This window comes from Opisthocomus hoazin, chromosome 21 (genome assembly GCF_030867145.1).
Source record: "Opisthocomus hoazin isolate bOpiHoa1 chromosome 21, bOpiHoa1.hap1, whole genome shotgun sequence".
NCBI classification, from domain to species: Eukaryota; Metazoa; Chordata; class Aves; order Opisthocomiformes; family Opisthocomidae; genus Opisthocomus; species Opisthocomus hoazin.
Window position 1 is genome coordinate 16131549 of NC_134434.1, and position 18139 is coordinate 16149687.

Sequence of the window (18139 nt, forward strand, 5' to 3'; positions counted from 1 at the left end):
GATCTCAGCACCCCTCGCCTCCCCCCGTGCCCGCGTCTGCAGGCGGCGAGGCATCGCTGGCATCGCCCTCGCACCAACCCCTCTCAACTGGGGAGTCCCTGAGCCAGCTCGGTTTAAGGTCTGGAGGGAGGCACGGAGGGGAGAAAGCAAAATCCAAGCCCCAGCTCTAATTTGTCACATAAAGGCGTCAGTGGGACTCCCAGCGCCTGCCCGGCCAGCAGGAGAGCAACGGTAACGCTCGCATTTTAATTGTCCACAGAGCAGCACGGAGCCCGGTGCAGACTTATACTCTATTCAAACTTCACCGCTGTATGTTCAAAATGCGGTTTTATAGAGAAGGACATTAAAAAAGAAAGAAAGGGAGACAGCATGGAGGAGGTGGAGAGGAACGGGGTGGGAGTGAGGCAGAAACATGCCTGGAAAGGCCATCGTTGCCTTCTGAAGTGTGAACTGGTCACGGCCAACACACGCAAGCGAGGGGCTGCTTTGCAGGCAGCGCCCTGCCTACGTCGCCTTGGGTGTGAAGGCACCTCGGTGGGATATTGGGAGGGAGGACATGAGGAAAATGGGTGCTTGGGATGAGGGGAGCAGGAGGACCATCATCTGGCTAACGGCCTCCACCACCGCCTCGGCGAGAAGGTCACAACTCACTGGAGAAACACCTCCTTCTTGTTGAGGAACCTGAAGAAGGTGGGCTCGCAGACCAGCCCACGCCGCCGGCACGTCTCGGTGCAGGCGTGCTGGGTCTCCGACACCCACACCTGCAGCGAGTCCACCGGGGGCCAGGCGCGGGGGTCCCGGCTGGCGCTGGGGGACCACACCAGGTGAGTGGCGTTGGGGGACAGGGCCAACGGGCTCGGAGGGCTTTGCATAGCAGGACTCTTGGCCTTGGGAGGCAGAGGAAGTAACATCGTGGTGCAAAAATCCTAGTGGGAGAGAAGACAACGAGTCAGTGCTCAGAGGAACAGGGCGAGATGTTGGGGATGGGGAAGGGAGACTGATGGTGGGACAGGAGGACGCTTGGGCTGCTGAGTTTGCTCCTCAGGTTGAGATCACCTGCATGCATGGATGGCATCTCCTGCTGTGGGACATGAAGGCACTGACCACCTCTTCCTCCCCCCGTGCTGCCTTATCCTCTGCAGCAGAAAGACCTTGAGCCAGCCCCAGCACCCCCAGCCACCCTCCACCAACCCCCCCAGCATCTTTGGTTCATGAAAAACCTCCCCCAGCCCCCATCTCCTGGTGCTCTCTGGGGTCCGTCGCTGGGGAGCTGCACTGGTCAGTGGTTGCTTGCCCAGAGGAAGAGGGATGGACCCACGGGAGCATGGAGATGGTCCCCGAGGGAGAACAGAGATGGTCGCCCAGGAGAACAGGGATGCTCCCCCATGGTCCCCAACCTGGTGCTGAATGTAGGCATGGATCCGCTCCAGCATCCCCTCGCAGGTGTACTCATAAGGCAGGTAAGGGTCCACCTGTGAAGGGGAAGAGCAGAGCGCAGGCAGCAAGCGGGGACAGCCTTGCCCTCCCCTGGGCCTGGTGGCCCAGGACAGCAGGGCCCTGGGCGATGGCTCTCCCCACCCGCTGAAGCCCACGGCTCCTGCCTGTCCACCACAGCAAGCAGCGCAGAAAACGAGGGCTGGAAAAACTTCACAAGCCATAAAGCGCCAGAGAAAGAGGGTGAAGGATTAATTTGGGTTCAACCCACGTATCGGTGGAAATGAAGTCACCTTGTTCCATTTTAGCCCCGCTTTTCTTCATTTTTGCTAAGTTATAAAACAAAATCAGTTTTCATGCAACGTGTCACTTCCAATTAAAGTGTGAACTGCTTCAGCCCAAGAAACCCTCCGCAGCTGCGGGCAAGGCGGGGGGGGGCAGATATTTTAAAATACAGGGGAGGAGTTAGGACTGGTAAAGATGCCAGATCCAGAGCAAGAGCATCCCGGTAGCGCCCTGGGTCTGGTCCAGCATCCCCTGTTCCTCTGCTCCCGCGTGCTCCGACCTGGGCACGGCTCTGCCTGGTCAGAGAAGAAGGTCCAGGGTTCACCGCCCCGGTGCTACGGCCCTCCGAAGCGGCCGGTGAAAAGCCCAGCGCTGGGATGGGCTGGGCACAACACGGGGGAAAAACCCCCTCTCTTCTCCCACTGGCGCTTCGCTGAGGGTTCGCTGCCCAGCGTGGACGGCTGCGGTGGGTGGAAGCCAGCGTCTCCCCCCGCCCCAGGGGCTCGGTGCCCCCCACTGCCGCGGGGACGGGGCAGTGAGGGGCTGCACGCCGGGGTGGACGAACGGCGATGCCCACGCTGCTGCCAGCGCTGCCACCGCACCCCCCCACTGCTACCTGCTATTTCTACAGAGCTGGCAGCGCGCAAACCGCGCCTGTATTTTTAGCGTGGGGTATGAAACGCTGCCGGTCTTCGGGAGACTTCTGCCTGCGCTCGCTTCCCGACATCGCATCTCCCCGTCCCGAGAGTCACCCTCGGGTCCTGGTGTGGGAAACCCCCTCCTCTGCCCAGCGGCTCGGCAGCATCCCCCAAACGAGCACATCCCTGGCACGGTGGTGGCACAGGGTCCATGGCGAGCGGGCAGGAGCGGGCAGGAGCCGGGCTCGCTGCCCTCGAGCGGGGCCGGTGCGTGGCCATTGCCCCAGAGTCCCGTGGCTCTTTCCCCATGGGAAGAGCACTGCCACGAGGCTGCGCCGCTGATGCACCCCTTCCCTCTGGAACAATTTTTTCAGGAAGTTTCTGCCCTGGGAAGACAGATTTTTCCGCACTCCCTTATTTTCCCAGAGAGACGTTACAGGAGCCGCAGGACATCGGTGCACGGAAGGGGCTGCTCCTGGGACCCCGTTTCCCCCCGCGCGTCTCTGTGGAGAGAATTGCAAAGCAGAATTTATAGAAAAGAAAAAGAAGAATTGTAAGCAAAAAACCCCCAAAGCTAATTCGTCCGGAAAACACCGTTTCTTCTATTTTCCGAGCTCTGCACCTCCGAAATAGCTATCTCCTTTTGAAGTACCTGTCAAACCCAAGCTCAAAGGCTCAGTCTGCCGAGAAGATCCCTCTAGGCAACTCCCTGCCATAAATATCCCACCTGAGACCTCAGCAGGGCTGGGAATCACAGCTGCTCCATCTAATTACAGATGTGCACACTAATCAGGACTGACACGACGACAGGCACTGATCCTGCCTTGGAATTGCTCAGTTAACCAGGGCAAAGCAAAACCCTGCCCAGCTCAGCCGCATCCAGCTGTGCCGGGCTGGGTGCTGGGTGCTGCCTGGCACCTATTCGGGGGGAGACAAACCTCCCCTCGCTCAGCACCACCAGCGCTTGGTCTCATCTTACTGCTCCTTGCATGGCTGCGGTGCTGAGGGGCTTGTCCCAGGACCCTGTTACGCCAGGCATGGTGCAGACGTAATGCTGTAAAACAGCCTCTTTCCCCCCAAAACGCCGCTCTGTACCTGGCGGTGATGCTCCAGGCGCGATCCCACCGGAGCGCAGGCTCCCAGCTCGGGTCCGAGGGCATCGGGAGGCTGAAGCCAGAGCCCGCTGCAGCCCCCGCTCCCCCAGCCCCGACACCCCCATGTGCCCCTCTCCCCCCGGGGCTCCCCAAAGGCTCTCACTCCACGCCCCACTCTCCTGCTCTCATTAGGATTCAGCTTGGGTATCCAGGACTGATAGAAAATGCCAGTTTCAGGAAGATAATTGTTTAATTAAAATCTGACAGCCTTGGCCTCCTCTTGACAGCCACATCGTTCATGCCGCTCCCCGCGCCGGAGCTCGGGCTCTGCCCGGAGCCTGGGGAGGGGGGAGCGGGGGGGTCCGAGGTGGGGACCACCGCATCCTGCTGCCCGGCAGAGCGAGGCACAGGACCCACGGGAGGGAGCGGGAGGCCAGCGAAGATGGGCTTTGCCACCCTTTCCCCCACGCATAGGCGGAGAACACGGGGCCAGAGCAAAGGCACAGCACAGCACTGCGAACCGGGGTGCGAACAGCCAGCCCCAGTGCCCTCCATCAGCCGAACGGGGAGTTACTGGTGCCCCGCAGGGACACCGCCATGAGAGCCCTGGTTTTAGAGCTGCCAGCAGGAATCCCAGAGCTGCAGAGAGCACTAAGTCTCCCTCGCTCAAATGGAAAAGAAAGAAAAAAAATCCAAACGTTATCAGGCAAATAAGTAGAAAAATAATGCAATTCTCTGCCGGCGCGTAACAGCAGGCTGGGAACACTCCAACCAGCTATTTTCACTGTGATGTTTAATATGCCACTCTTTCAAGCATAGTCTGAAATGTATAATTTTCCATTATATTCCTGTATGTTTGACTTTAATATAATGAAGGCTTCTCCCTTCGCTACCCCAGAATATTGGGTCTATTAACTGTTTTTGACAATGGAAAAAGCTGAAGGCCAAGAAAATGGTGGCGCCTGAAAACCTCTCTCCTCCTCCAGCCTCTAACCTCTGGCGAACGGCCGTAATCCATCACCTGGCATCACCTTTCCAGGGGGACGCAGCTTGTTTCCTGGCCCCGTGCCACTGTGCTGGGATTTGACCTCTGGGGTAGGGGGGTTTGGTGCCTACATGATTTAAATTTCCCTTAGAAACAGGTCAGGGATGCAAGCCACCAGGGAAACCCCAAACTGCTCCAGGGGAGGATGAACGGGGGAGGCATGGCTTGCCAAAAACCTCCCCCAGCAGCCGCGAGGTGACCTGGAGCAGGTGCCACCTCCGGAACAACGAGGGAGGGGAGCACAAGGGCTTCTCTCGGGGGATAAAAACCCCACATTGCAAACTCCAGCCAGCTCCAGGCCCTCAGTCAGGTCTCTCTCTGGAAGGAAGAGGTTTCTTTCAAGCAAATCTAGGTTGCCCAAGGATGCCGGCTGCATCTCGACTCCTTTATTTGCACAAACACGGTGGCCAGGGGTATCTGGGAGCTCTGCCAGCCCGGCCGGAGCCAGGGCAGGGCTGTGGGTGCAGGGACATCACACCCCACCCCAAGCTGCAGCTCCAGGTGCCTGCGACCCAAACCGGGACGGCTGTACAGCCACGCCAGCCACGACCGGGCCGCAGAGCCACGGGCAGGCTGGGGCAGCCGCAAAGGGACGCCGAGATACCGCTGCAGCATCGGGACGTCCCCAGGGCCACGATGCTCTGAACCAGGGCGAGCTTGTTTGTCAGCTTGACCGAATCAGAACTACTACCAGGTCCATGGAACCAGCTCGCAAAGCCCTTGAGGGGTGCCCAGCACCCCGGTCCTCGGCACCCCAGTTCCCAGCACCCAGCATGGCACGGCTGCTGCTGGGAAAAGCCGATGGCAGCGGCAGAGCAAAGGAGACATCTCACAGCTTCCCACAACATCCCATATCCCCAAAAATGTTTTACTGAGTTTTTTGCCTGGAAGATGCAAAATTAAAGCTATGGGATAAGTGATTTTTCAGTCAGACAATAAAAAAAAAAAAAAAGAAAATCCATTTCAGGCCAGTTTTCAATTTCCAATGTTTCCACCCATCAAGGAGGGGAAAAATGCTGTGCTTCAGTTCGGCAATCTGCTTGGGTCGGTGAAGCAAAGGGAAATGCATCCGTTCGGATACGAGCCTTCCTTTCAATAAGCTGGCAAGGTATTTTCAAAGAAAGGCAGGCAGATGGGAAACAAAAACATATTATTTCATTCCAGTAACGTTGAAATGAAATGTTTTGAGCAAAAAAATAAATTGATGGCAGTTATTCTGAAGCACAAATTTGTTAAGTATTCTGATAACAAAACACCCCATTTCACCTTCGGGGAAAAAAAAAGGAGTCAGGAAAACAGCGTCTCCGAGCTCCGGTCTCCGGCTGCAACAGCAACGCTGAACTGCCCGGCCACCAGCTCCCTGCTCCTCCTGCTAATGCCCTTGTCTGCCACTCCTGCTGTGACAAACAGTACTTTAAAGACAAGGTACCAAGGGATTCCTGAAGCCAAAGCACATAATAAGGCTTTTAAACCTGTGAGGTAGGTCAATTTTTAGGCTTAATTGCCTTGACAGCATCTCTAATAAATCAGACCTTTCTATTTGAAAGACAAAAAGGGAAAAAAAGGGGAAAAAAGGAAGTTGCCGTGAGTTATTCACACTCAGTCCCTGCTCTGCTGTGGGAGGATTTATACGATATCTTTAAAAGAACCCAGAGAGGAGAGTTGTGGGATGAACCCAGTGCGCTCCTTGGTGGGAAGCAGTAATTTCCCTCTAGAGCCACTGCGCATTTTGAGAGCAAGCAGGACGTCAGCGCCCGGTCTGACTCAGCCGAGGCAATTTCGGACTTGAGCCTCCCGGCAGCCGAGGGCAATCACAGCGACCGGGAGGCTCTGCGGAGGTGACCTTGGCGTGGGGGTCCCCAGTCCTGTAGAGACGGGGGTGGCCAGGCCCCTCCAAAATAAGGCTTTCAAGAGGTGGCTTTAGCAGCCCCATGGTCCTGCAGGAGACAGAGTTTATCCAACCATACACGGTGCCAGGCCGGGATGGAAAACAGCGAGCGGCCGCCCCGGGGAGCCCGGCCATGGCTGCCTGCCCGCCCAGGCAGCTGCCGCACGCCGTGCCGGCGTCGCAGACCGCCGTGTTCCAGCGCTGCGTCCCCTGCCCTCCGTCAGCTCTTCGGCCACCGAGGAAACGTCAATGAAGGGAGGGAGGCAGGACGTGTTGTGACTGCACCGCAGCTGCATTCACACGGAGTGGGAGCAGGGAGACGAGCGGAGACGGGAGCTCGTCGTTGGGCGAAACAGGGAGCGGCACGGCAGCGGCACGCGTCGGGTGAGCGCCCGGTGCCGGAGGGAGCGGGTCCCCACCGGCTCCTCCCACCCAGAGCCCATCACACTGCCAAACCCCTTCCGAAAATCCTTTTCTCTTTCATTTTTCACCAGGGATTATCACTATGCATCTAAACGACCTGGTGCGCGTCCAGTCGACATCGCAGCGCAACGCAGCTGGCAGGAGCCAGCAGAGCCCTTTCCCCCCCCTTAACTCTCCCATCATTTTTGAATTATTTCAATAGCACAGCAGCACCAGGCTTCACTATTTTCTTTCTCCTTTCTGGAAACACTGAAAATCTCCTTCTCCCTCCCGAAACCGAGCCCGGCAGCTCCCGGCCGCCCGCCCACGGCGGTGCCTTCGCTTCAGGGCCGTCTCTCCAGCCCAGATGGTGGAGGGTCAAGCACTGACAGCTGGCCCGCCAGCACAGCAGCAGTGATGTAATTATTTTTAATTTCATTTTAATCAAGATACGGGAATGAATGTGCAAAACAACAACTGTTTTCGTCAGTCGGGTTTGCTCGGTCTTTGCAACCTCGTAGAGAAAACCAGCACGAGGTGAAGAGCTGCGGCAATCACCCACGGTAAGGTGCGAGACCCGGGCAGACGGCGTGCCCACGTCAGCTGAATAAAGTCCCCAGACTGTCCGAGACACCCACCTCTGCAGCCTTTAATGCAGGCAAAAGCAAGGATGACACCTCTCTGGGCAGCATCACCCCTGTCCCCGCAAAATCCCACCCAGTGATCCCCGCAGCCCAGCGCAGAGCCCCGGTTTCGCAGGGCATCGCTGTCCTCACGAGGGAACGGCTCATCCCGAGCAAAGCAAATTGCAAGCAAAACGGAGATCAGCATTTTTCTCCCCTCCAGGAAAATTGACTTTAATAATTTGGACAACTTGAAAGGCTCCTGCCACAGGGCAGGAGGTAAATATTCATGAGGGAGCGTTTCCGGGGTGGGCGCAGCGGAAGCGCTGCCTTCCCGGGGGGGGGGCCCTGCATCATTCCCCCTTCTTTACATCCCTTCATCCTTCACAGAGGCATTCCTGGAGCTATTCCTATCGATTTGCTCGATTCGAACGATAACGATGAAGAGTGAAATGGGGCAAGGGCAGGCGCAGAGGTCGGTGGCTCTGGGGGTACTTGCAGGGAGATGCTCTCCGGGTTTATCTTTGCTTCACGCCAGGTCCCAGCACTGCCATGCATCTCCAGCAACCTCAGCCTCCTGCTCCCAAACCTCATCTCCCTTATCTCAGCTTTCCCGTGCTCCGGCTCTGCCCGGAGGCATCCCAGGGGATCCCTCAAAGGCACGGCGCTGCCCTGGGCAACACCTCCGATCCTCGGTACCAAAGCAAGGCAAGAGCACGAGTGCCCCTGAAGCTGCACAAGGGAAGCGTTTCTGCTCTGCCCATGCAAACAAGGTCCAAGGGGAAGTAATTAATGCTCGAAAGGGAGAGCCAGGCCCCAGCAGCAGGAGATCGCCCCGCCACCTCCCCTGAGCCATACCTGGGTCCTCATGATGGTTTTGATAGCAGCTTCAAACTCCTCCGAGTTATTGTAGTCAACAGTCCACACATGCGGCTTCCCGATGAAGTCTTCGGCGTATGGGTGTTGGGAGGACACCTGAAACACAGCAGCGTGAGCTGGTTTTTCCAAGCCCTGCCAGAACGGCTGCTGCCGACCGCTCGCAGCCGCGACAGCAGAGAGGAGCAGCAGGCTCAGGCACAGGCACTGTGGGTTTTAAACCACTGCACACAGAGATGGGCTGGAAAAAGCAGGTTTCCTCCGAACCCAGCTGCCCCCTGACATCAGGCCGATGGTCTAAAATTCCCGCTGGGCTGGGATGGCCCATTCCCATCAACACTGCAATCGCCTCCGCAGCCCTGAATATCTCCTTCTCCGTAGTACGGGGAAAACCTAACTCTCACCTGAACCATTTGTGGGCCTGGAACGGCAAAAAACAGACTGAAACAGCAAATCTCTGTGAAGGCACTGTGTCTCTCGGGTTTGCCAGCTCCACAAACAAGGCAGAGAGCAAACCCACCACCGAAGGCCGGGGAAGGCTGGCACCGGGAGAAAGCCATGCTGGAGGCTGCATCGCCCCAGTGCTGCAGGCAACCCCATGTGCCGACACCCCGCAGCCCCCCGCCTCTCACAGGGAATTTTAGGGGATCTGCCTCTTTAGTTTCAGCCCCTCAGCTGCTTTTCCAGCCCCACGCTGCTGCAAGGCAGCCAGAGCCCAGGTCTCCTCTCAGGAAGGGAAGAGAGCGGATGCTGAGCGGAGGGGGTGTTTCGGGGGCACCGTGAAGGGTTGCCGAGGGGCCTGAAAACCTGCCAGCTGGAGGAGGAGAGCAGTGCATGCTCTCTGTTTTATTCTCCAGCTCTCTGTCCTTTCCCACTTTTTTTCCAACAGATCGATCACCTCCTTCCCCCCCAGCCCCCGCCGGCATATAAACACCCTGGGGCATTTCACAGCCCTCGCCCCTGGCTGCCCTCCCAGATCCGGGCTAAAGCACAACCAGAGCACCAGTAACACCAGTAGCTAACTAGAGGGGTGCATGGGACAGACGCGGGGGTGCAAGACAGCCCAATGCCCCCCACCCTGCGATGGGTGCCACCGAGCCGGGCTGCAGGAGGGCTGAGCTGCACGGTCCCCCGGCAAAGCCCTTCTCAGCGAGAGCGAGCATTGCACTGCATTATCCACTTTATTAATAATAAAAGAGGCAATTTTCTCAACCCTTTAACTTTTAAAGAGTTCCTGCTTCACTTAGATTGAATTCCCAGCAGCAGGCAAGCCTGGGAGGGATTCTGTACCCCCGCCACCCCGCAGAGGTCTCGGCGTCCCTCCGCGTGTATGAAAGGAGGAACAGGAGAGCATCGCCCCGGTTTGGGAGCAGGGTGCAGGCTGTGCATGGGTCTGTGCTGACGGGGAAGGAGCTGGGCTGTGTGGTCTGCAGAAGTCTCCTGCACCACCTTCTCCTTTGCAACCCCAAACCCACGGCAGGGCCCCCTGCATCCAAGCACTCCGGCTGGAGACGACGCGAGGATGGGAGAGGGGACCCTGTCTGCAGGTATCCGCGCTTCTGCACTTGGAGGAAATCTCGCAAAAAAAAAAAAAAAAAAAATATTCTCAGTTTAGCAACAACTTTACACCCGGTGTAAAGGTGGTGGCTGCACCCAGCCTGCCCGCTCGCCTCCCGCCAGACTCGCCTCTCTCGACGTCGGCTTCCCGCGGAAGAACTCGTGGTTGAGGGAGCTGTGCGGGGGGTCGAAACGCGCCTGCAGGAACACGCAGCCGTTGGCGATCGCCTCCAGTGGGGCAGGACCCTCGTAGGGGAACCCGAAGCCAATGAAGAGCTGCAAGGGAGAAACCCACGCGCTGCTGAGCGAACACGGCCGAGCCCACAGGAGAGTCTTCCAAACACCCGCCAGCATCCCCCTCTGCTGCCCTGGCCCTGCACACCAAGCCGCTACGGCAGCTCCACGCGGTTCAGCACCCCACAGCTTAAATGTGCTCAAACCTCCCGTGCTCCGCGGCTCGCAGCCCGCTTGTGCAAGGCAACGGGGTGTTCAGGAGCTGCAAGCTCCCCCGTGGTAGCTACAACCATCAGGACAAGGGGCAACGGGCACAAACTGAAGCAGAGGAAGCTCCAGCTGAACCCGAGGAAGAACTTCTTCCCTCTGAGGGTGCCGGAGCCCTGGCCCAGGCTGCCCAGGGAGGCTGTGGAGTCTCCTTCTCTGGAGATATTCCAGCCCCGCCTGGACGCGGTGCTGTGCAGCCTGCTCTGGGTGACCCTGCTTGGGCAGGGGGTTGGGCTGGGGGATCCCCAGAGGGCCCTGCCAACCCCCAACATTCTGGGATTCTGTGATTCAGGCTGCAGAACCGACAGCATTTCCCCCAGACACCGGCTGAAGGCGACCGGGATGCGCCCGCAGCCCGCACACATGCTCCGAGAATCCCACTTAGTTTTTATCCCAGCCATGGAGAGAAAAAAAAAATCCACCCTACTTAGCAATAAATGAATTAATCAGGAAACTTTGTGCTCCATCTGTGGACAGTCTGCAAGGAGAAACTCATCAGACACATCTTGATTTGAAACGATGTGCTCTGCTCGGCTCCGGGCTAATTAGCCCTGCTGACAGTGCCTGCAAGCCTGGGAGGAGCTCAGATAAGGGCCTCTCTCCCCGCCCCCTCCTTTAATTAGGTTTTATTTCTCAAGGCAACCCAGTCCTCCCTGCTGGCTGATCAGTGGGGGACAGTGAGCGGGGTCCCGCGGACGCCCTGGATGGCCCTCGCCCACCTTCGCCTTCCTCAGCAGCTGCTGGAACTCGTGCTGCGGCAGCAGCCCGTGGTTCTTCACGAACGCCGGGACCTCGGGCGGCCGTTGCGTCTCGTAATAAACCGTGCCGTGGATCTCCATGTACTTGTTGAGGATGGCCAGGAACTTCTCCTTGCCCTGGGGAGGAAGGCAGAGTGAACTGCACCGGAAGATGGGGCTGACCCCCCCGCCCAACGGTTCTGGGGGCAGGTTTAACTCCCAAACCGCTGTCCCGGAGCACCCACAATCCGTCAGCCCACCCCACAGCAGTGCAACACCCGCACCCTCCCCTCCGCATCCCTCGGACACGTCTCCTGGACCGGCCCAGGCTCCCAGCGAGCCCAGACGGCTGCGGGATCCGGCACCCTGGACATGGGCACCTCGAGCCCCTGCCTTCCCTGCCACCTCCGCAGGCAGCTTCCACTCTGGAGCTGCTGAATTAAAGGTTTCAGGGGATTCAGGGGGGTGTTTGCAAAGACCAGAGCCTGCTAATGGCCTCTTCTTCCATCTAACAAGTCCCCTGGATTTTCTCACTCAGGTTTAATTCTGGTTTACTATCTGGAAAAATCAAGGGGGTCATCAGTTTTCTTCTTCTGGAGGCTTTCCTCCTTTTGCTCTCCAAAGCAGCCTTCCACTTTCACAATTTCTCTACTGCAGATTTTTTTTTGCTTGGAAAAACCACACAGGGACCATCACTTGGATGCTGCATTTTCAGCTTGTTCCAGTGCTCAGTAAGCCCCAAAAGAGCAGAGCCCAGGAGGCAATAAGGAGCTATAAACAGGGAATCTGATGAAACTTCGTACTTTGCCTTACAGCCTCTCTGAACACTGTATTTCTGCCCTCAGCCACGTATCCCCAGACTTCCCTAAGGCTAAAACCAAGTGCTACATCCAGAGGAGAGCAGCCAAGCGGCTTTTTACGGTGGGATGCGGCTGCAGGGTGAAACCCTGGCCACGACCCTGCTGTTCTGACAGCGATTCCCTAAGGCAAAGGCTGGGGGGGACGGCAGCGAAACACAGCTCACAGCCCCTGGGTAGCATGGGGCATCACCCGCATCGCTGCGGGGGGACCGGCCCCAAAGGGCCCCTCCACGGGAGACCCCTCCACCGCTCCACCCGAGCGTGTGAGCTGCTTCGAGCCCCGCACGCTGGGCAGCAGCCGGGTGAAAACAGCCTTGCCCGGCTTGTGAGAAGTCCGGCTCCGGCTGCCAGCCTGAGGCGAGAACTTCTGAGGGGTAGGAAATAACGGGAAGGGAGGTTTAATGAAATCCTTCTAAATCTCAAAAAGCTCCTGCTCTGGAGACAGCGCTTGATCCGAGGCTTCTAAATAAGCACCTGGCTCCAGAAGATGGAGGTGTTCTTTTCCTTCCAAGACCTCAAAATCACGGAAAATAAGGAAAAGCTCCTCTTTGCCCTTCTAATATTACTTGAGGTGGCACAAAATGCGAAGCAATGCCCTGGCAACCTGGCCTCCAGGGACAGCCACCAGCAAGACCCAGCCCCAGCCCCTTCCCCCCAGTAATAAATTACCCCATATATGCAGTTTTGGGCAAACTGATGTTGTTTGTGAATTCGAGCTAAAAGGAGCAAGCGTTCGTAGTGCTAAAGGTGGAGGCAAATGTCCGCTCTGAGGTTTTAGCTCTCTTTAGTGCCTTCCCAAATTAACATAACTCAGCTCAGATGAGACTTCTGGATAAGGAAGGGTAGGAAAATGGTAGAAAAAGACGACAAAATGTTATAGTCCCCCTAAAATGAAATGTAGGGGTTTCGGTGGGGTTTTGGGTTGCCTCAGGGCTATGCAGATGGTGGGGGCATCTTGCTCGCAGGCGTCGGGGGTGACACAAAAGCCACCAACACCCGTGAGCAGGAGGAGATGGCGGGGCCGCATCCTGGCCCACCACAGGCACCCCTGCGAGGGCAGAGCTGCGGAATCAGGAGAGGGGGGACGGGGAGGAGATACAGCCCCCGGCTGCATCAACCCGCATCGATCCCGGCAGCCCGGGAGGACCGAGCCCGCGACTCCAGCAAAACCTTTTCTCTCACGAGAAGATGCGCAGGGGTAAAGCCCAGCAGCGGCTGGCGTGGCACAGTACCTGCAGCTGGAACAGCCCCGGGCGGTGCACGAAGGGAAACAAAACCAGAAATCAATCAAGAAGCAGTGAGAATTAGCTCCGTTTTTTTAAGCCCTGGAAGGAAAAGCAGCTGGCTGGCTCTGGGTAAGACGGGGTGGGGTGGGGGGGTACGCACGTCCCCTGGCCGCTACAGGAGATGCAGGGGGGTACGTCGGGGGTCTGGGGGCATCACTGGTCTTTTCACTCACTGGTAGAGCAGACTGGGGCTGGGGGAAGACAGGGGTCTTACCCCACGTCTGCTGGCCTAGAGGTGGCCTCAGCCAGGATGCATCAAACGTGTGGGGGGTCCCAGCAAGGACCAACACCAAGGATGCAGTAAGAGCCACCCCCCCCCTCCCCGGGCATTACAGGCATGGGAGGGCAGCACGACCCCCTTCCACAGGGTACCTGGAAGCAGAGACAAACCATCCCCACCACAACACAGGGAATCCCCTAACGGCAATTATTGTAACTGATACATAAAATCATTGATATGAAATCCTCGCTCTAAGCAGCCTGCTGGGAGGAAGCATCGCCTAGAGCAGAACAGGGGAGGGGGTCTCGCCAGCCTCTGCCCAGTTTGCTCGGAGGCACTGGGCATGTCACATTACTGCAGCAGCCTCAGTTTCCCCTCCACGAACGCGACAAGGATGCTCCTCTACAAACACACCGAGAACAAGGATGCTTCTCTACAAACACACTGGAACCAGCTGCCCAGGGCAGTGGTGGAGTCCCCATCCCTGGAGCGGTTCAAAAAACGTGTAGATGTGGCACTTCAGGACATGGGGGTGTTGGGGTGACGGTTGGACGTGATGATCTTCGAGGTCTATTTCCAGCCTATGATTCTATGATCTGTGCCTCAAATCTCGGGGTAGGAGCCAGAGGCTGCTGGAGCTGCTGCCCCGCAGCTCTGCCCACGACTGGCCGAGCCCAGCAGCGGGCCACCCACCTTCCAGATGCTGGCCTCCTTCCCGTACACCACCGCCATGCTGCTCACTTTGTGCGACTTGATGAATTGCCTCTCCGTCTTGTTGAGCTCCTCTGACACGAAGCCCATGAAGGAGTTGTCGGGGGTGTGAGCTGTGGACACCAAGAAGAGAAGACACGTGGCTGGACAGACATTTTCTGGGACCTGCTGAGGGTTGAGGACGCAGCCCCACTGTAGCATGGGGGCTGAGACGAGCCCGGCTCCAGAGCCTTGCTGGAGCTTGGAGGAAAAATGGCACAAATTCCCACCCAAGTAGCTCACAAAATACAGGCTTGGGAACTTGAGCAACTGTTTAAGAAGTAAGGCATTTTGAAGGCTGCCAGATGGGTTTTATCCAGCCAGGAAAAAGCAATGTTGGAGTCACCCAGCGCCCAACGGGTCACCAGGCTCCTTTCAGACAAGCACATCTCCTTTCCATGCCACAGGCAAGTCTGAACCACCGAGCTGCCTCTTGCCTCTGAAATCCCAGCTGAAATCAAACCAGGCTTTGCAACCAAAACCGCCTCGCGTTTCCCCTCCCAGGAGCTGGAGACTCCTGGCTGTGCCCTGCGTTTGGCCCTGGCTCTGCTGGAGCCAGCAACCCATCGTGGAGGAAGGAGCCAGGTCCCTCTCTCTGGAACACTTCTAAAGGCCAAGAGATGGCCAAGCGGATTTGGGAGCTCCTTGCAGGCAGGGAGAAGCAGGAGCAGAGCCGGGGAGGACGGCATTGCCCTAAAGGAGGCGAGCCCCCGAAACCTCCCTGCCATCCCCCACTTACGGAACATGGTCATGAACTGGGTGGGCTGCAGGTTCCAGTAGCCCCAGTTGGTGCGGTAGCCGCGCAGCGTGGCGTACTCCTCGTGGTTGTACGCCGGCTCCGTCCCAAAGGTATCGATGACCCGGACACGGCACCTGGGAGGGGAGACAGGACCCGAGGACCCCGGTTCGACAAAGTCCCACTGCCAGGGATGCCTGGGGTCCCCAGGCAGCTCGTCCCTCGCCTGCTTCTCGAGCAGAAGGTGCAGGAACGGTCCCAGGCAGCCCTCCCCAACCCACCGCTCCCTCCTGCATCGGGCAATTTCCCTTTGCAGGGCTTTCATCTCCCTGATAGCTGTGAGAATGATGCATCTCCTGAAGACTCGTTAATGCTTGCCCCAATATCCCGGGAATGCTGAGGCAGGCATTACCAGCACAAGACCGAGGAGAGAAGGGGAGCATCGAGCAAGGGAAGAGCAAAACAAGCCGAATGCGAGAGCAAATGCATTTATAATAAAAGCAATAACAGCGCTTGTCATTTTTCTCTCTAATAAAATTGTGTAGGATAGTGGAAGAGATGGGAGAAAACATAACAAATGGCAGGACTATCAGCACTAAATTAAATCGCATATTTTCCTGGCTGGTGATGTACCAGGGGATGATGACATTTGTCTTGATGACGAAGGAGCCAGGGCCGGGGCTCTGCTTCTCGCACACAGCAAAGGCTCGTGCTTCCCTCGGTGGCGTGGCCGTCCCGGCTGCAGGCACAGCGCCTGGGAGCACACACGCACCGCGGGCACACCCAGGGCTGGGGTTTTATTCCAGTTCAGACTCTTCCAACGCGGTTTTGTCTTACACGGGTGAGGCTCCGGAGCGAGCCGACCGCCTCGTGCCGCGGCAGCGGACACGGCAAGGCACCAGCTGCCAGAGCCAGGCAAAAAGCCAAGGTGCAATCAAGGGGTCGGACTCCTTGGACGCGGGGGCTATCCCTCGAGGTCATGAGCATTAGTCTCTGCTTGCTAATTAATGAAACGGAGAGTAAGAGAGGGAGTGGCTTTGCTTACCTGTATTTCTTAAAAGAGAGCCCCATGTGCTGCTTCATCTGTTGGAGGCCATGGTAGTCGGTGTAAATCAGGTCGAAAGGCAAAGGACTGGTCAAGGGGCAGTTTCCCCGTCCTGGCGGCACCCCTAAGTGACTGGGGAGAAGCAGGAGGGACTGGTCAGCCCCCCAGCACCACGGAAGCGCTGCAGCACAAACCCTCATGTCCCTGCCGGGCGCTGAGCAGGGGCCATCAGCCACCTCCCCAGCTGACGGAGGGGGAGGCAGCTGGTTCTCCGCTCCCCAGCCTTTATTTCCTGGGCCAAAAATCTGAGGTTCTGGGGAGTCTTTGTCCCTCCCCATCTGTGCACCTGCTCCAGCTGAGTTCCTGCTCCTCAGACGTGGATGAGGCAGCGCTGGCACAGCGCTCCCAGCCAGGGCTCACCAGCACCTCATTCGACGCACACATCCCCCCTGCCTCTCTTGTCGAAGACACCAGATTTTCTTTGCTTTCGCTGCAATCACACCAGCCACAGACTTGCAGAGCTATGTCTTCCCCCTCCTCCCCGCCTGCAAGGCTCCCAGCCTAGGCTAAACCTCCCTGTTCCCCGTCCCAGACCCCTCCCGGTGCAAACACCGTGCATCTTTCTCTTACTCCCGTCGTTACAGGGACCCACCGCGGCCCTGAGTGCTCTCAGATGCTCCTTGATACTGGTGGCACTGCCTGTCCTTGGGTGTTGTGCGTGTTTCATTAATATTTATGACTTTTTGTCCCATTTATGAAATAGTTCAATACAGCTGGGGCAGCTGGACCCTGGGTCTCGCCCAGTGGGTTTTGAGCCAGTTCCTTACAACAGCCGTACTCAGCCCCTCTGCCCTCCTCCAGTGGAGAAACGCATCATGAAAATCCAGATAAGCCAGATCGACTGCAAGCTCTTTATCAAGATCAGCAGTTACCTTGCTGCCAAGGTGATGCGTGATTAATCTGGCGTGATACAAGGCTGGTAAACCTGCGGCACGTCTCCTTCCTTTTTCAGTTACCTCTGTGGACTGATGAATCCCTCGCTCCAAAGCTGTTCCACTGAGCCTACCACTGATGTCAGCCTGACAGCCCATCTGCTCGTCTGGACCACGTTCCCTCCTTCTCAGAAAAAGAACTGTGACACCTTCCAGCTTCAGCAGGTTTCTCAAAAATCCTTGTTTACATCTACTTGTGATTGCTGAGTGCAAGTTTGCTCAGAAATACAAAAGATCCACCCTTTAGTTTCAATGATCTTGTAATTTTTGCCCTCTGAAAGAATAGTTCCTCATCCTCACTCCCATAAACACACTCAAACCCAAGGAGCAACTGCAACGTCCTCATGGAAAACCGGACCGTTGAGCTCATTTGGTCCACCCAGGCTCTGCCCGGCTCCCCCCACGCGTCGCCCTGTTTCTTTCTCAGTCCTGCTAACAGGGCTGAGGAATTTATGTTTTATTTCTCAAGTCTGAGCTCAGACAGTGTGAAATCTCACCCTTCGCTCCTGCCTGCCAAGATGTCTGTCTTTGTTTTCTTCTGGGCTCGTCACTTACTCCTAGCACGTATTTAGAGATGGGAATTTATCCCAGCCATCCCTGTAAGTATTTTCCCTTTTTTTAGGAATAAAAGGTTCAGCCAGATTTTACATTTCCAGGCTTCGAAGCCTTCAATCCCTGTGATCTCTCTTACTGGTTCTCTTGATTCCACTGGATTTCAGAAACCTGAGAATCCTCGTTCCAGCCCTACCTGGGTTTTAGCTGTCACTCACCTGCAGCTCAAATGGACCTGCAGTCCAAGGGTCCATCCTCTGAGGAGCACTTCCATAAGGTCCTCATCCCTTGCCCAGACCTACGACTACACACAGCATTTCACCTGTCCATCCCACGGCTGTCTGCGGAGGAAATTTATGGCTCTCCCACCCAGGGAAAAGCCAAGTTATAGAGTTATCACAAGCACCTCCTCTCCAATCTCTCACTGGACATCACCAACATCATCAGAAGGGTCATATGTAGCCAGTGAAACTGGCTGCCCATTATAGCCAGGATAAAGGGCTCCTGGTCTGCTCCTGGCCATATCTCCCTCTTTCTCTGATGTCTTGCAAGCCCTTGAGCGCTGGGCACCAAGATCCTTTTTCCAGCCTCATCCCAACCCGAGAGCAGTGAAGAGTT

General features: G+C 57.0%; 1 protein-coding gene across 2 annotated transcripts in view; it reads right to left on the minus strand.

The window, feature by feature from the left end:
- Positions 1-18139, minus strand: part of MGAT5B (alpha-1,6-mannosylglycoprotein 6-beta-N-acetylglucosaminyltransferase B) — a 74739-nt gene that overhangs the window by 1133 nt on the left and 55467 nt on the right. For both annotated transcript variants that reach the window (XM_075440962.1, XM_075440961.1), the window contains 8 exons: positions 15978-16109; positions 14936-15069; positions 14140-14270; positions 11063-11218; positions 9972-10118; positions 8268-8384; positions 1398-1472; positions 652-926 (listed from right to left, as the gene is read on the minus strand). In XM_075440962.1, the coding sequence (XP_075297077.1) occupies positions 652-926; positions 1398-1472; positions 8268-8384; positions 9972-10118; positions 11063-11218; positions 14140-14270; positions 14936-15069; positions 15978-16109 (1167 nt within the window). The remainder of the gene's footprint in view (positions 1-651; positions 927-1397; positions 1473-8267; positions 8385-9971; positions 10119-11062; positions 11219-14139; positions 14271-14935; positions 15070-15977; positions 16110-18139) is intronic.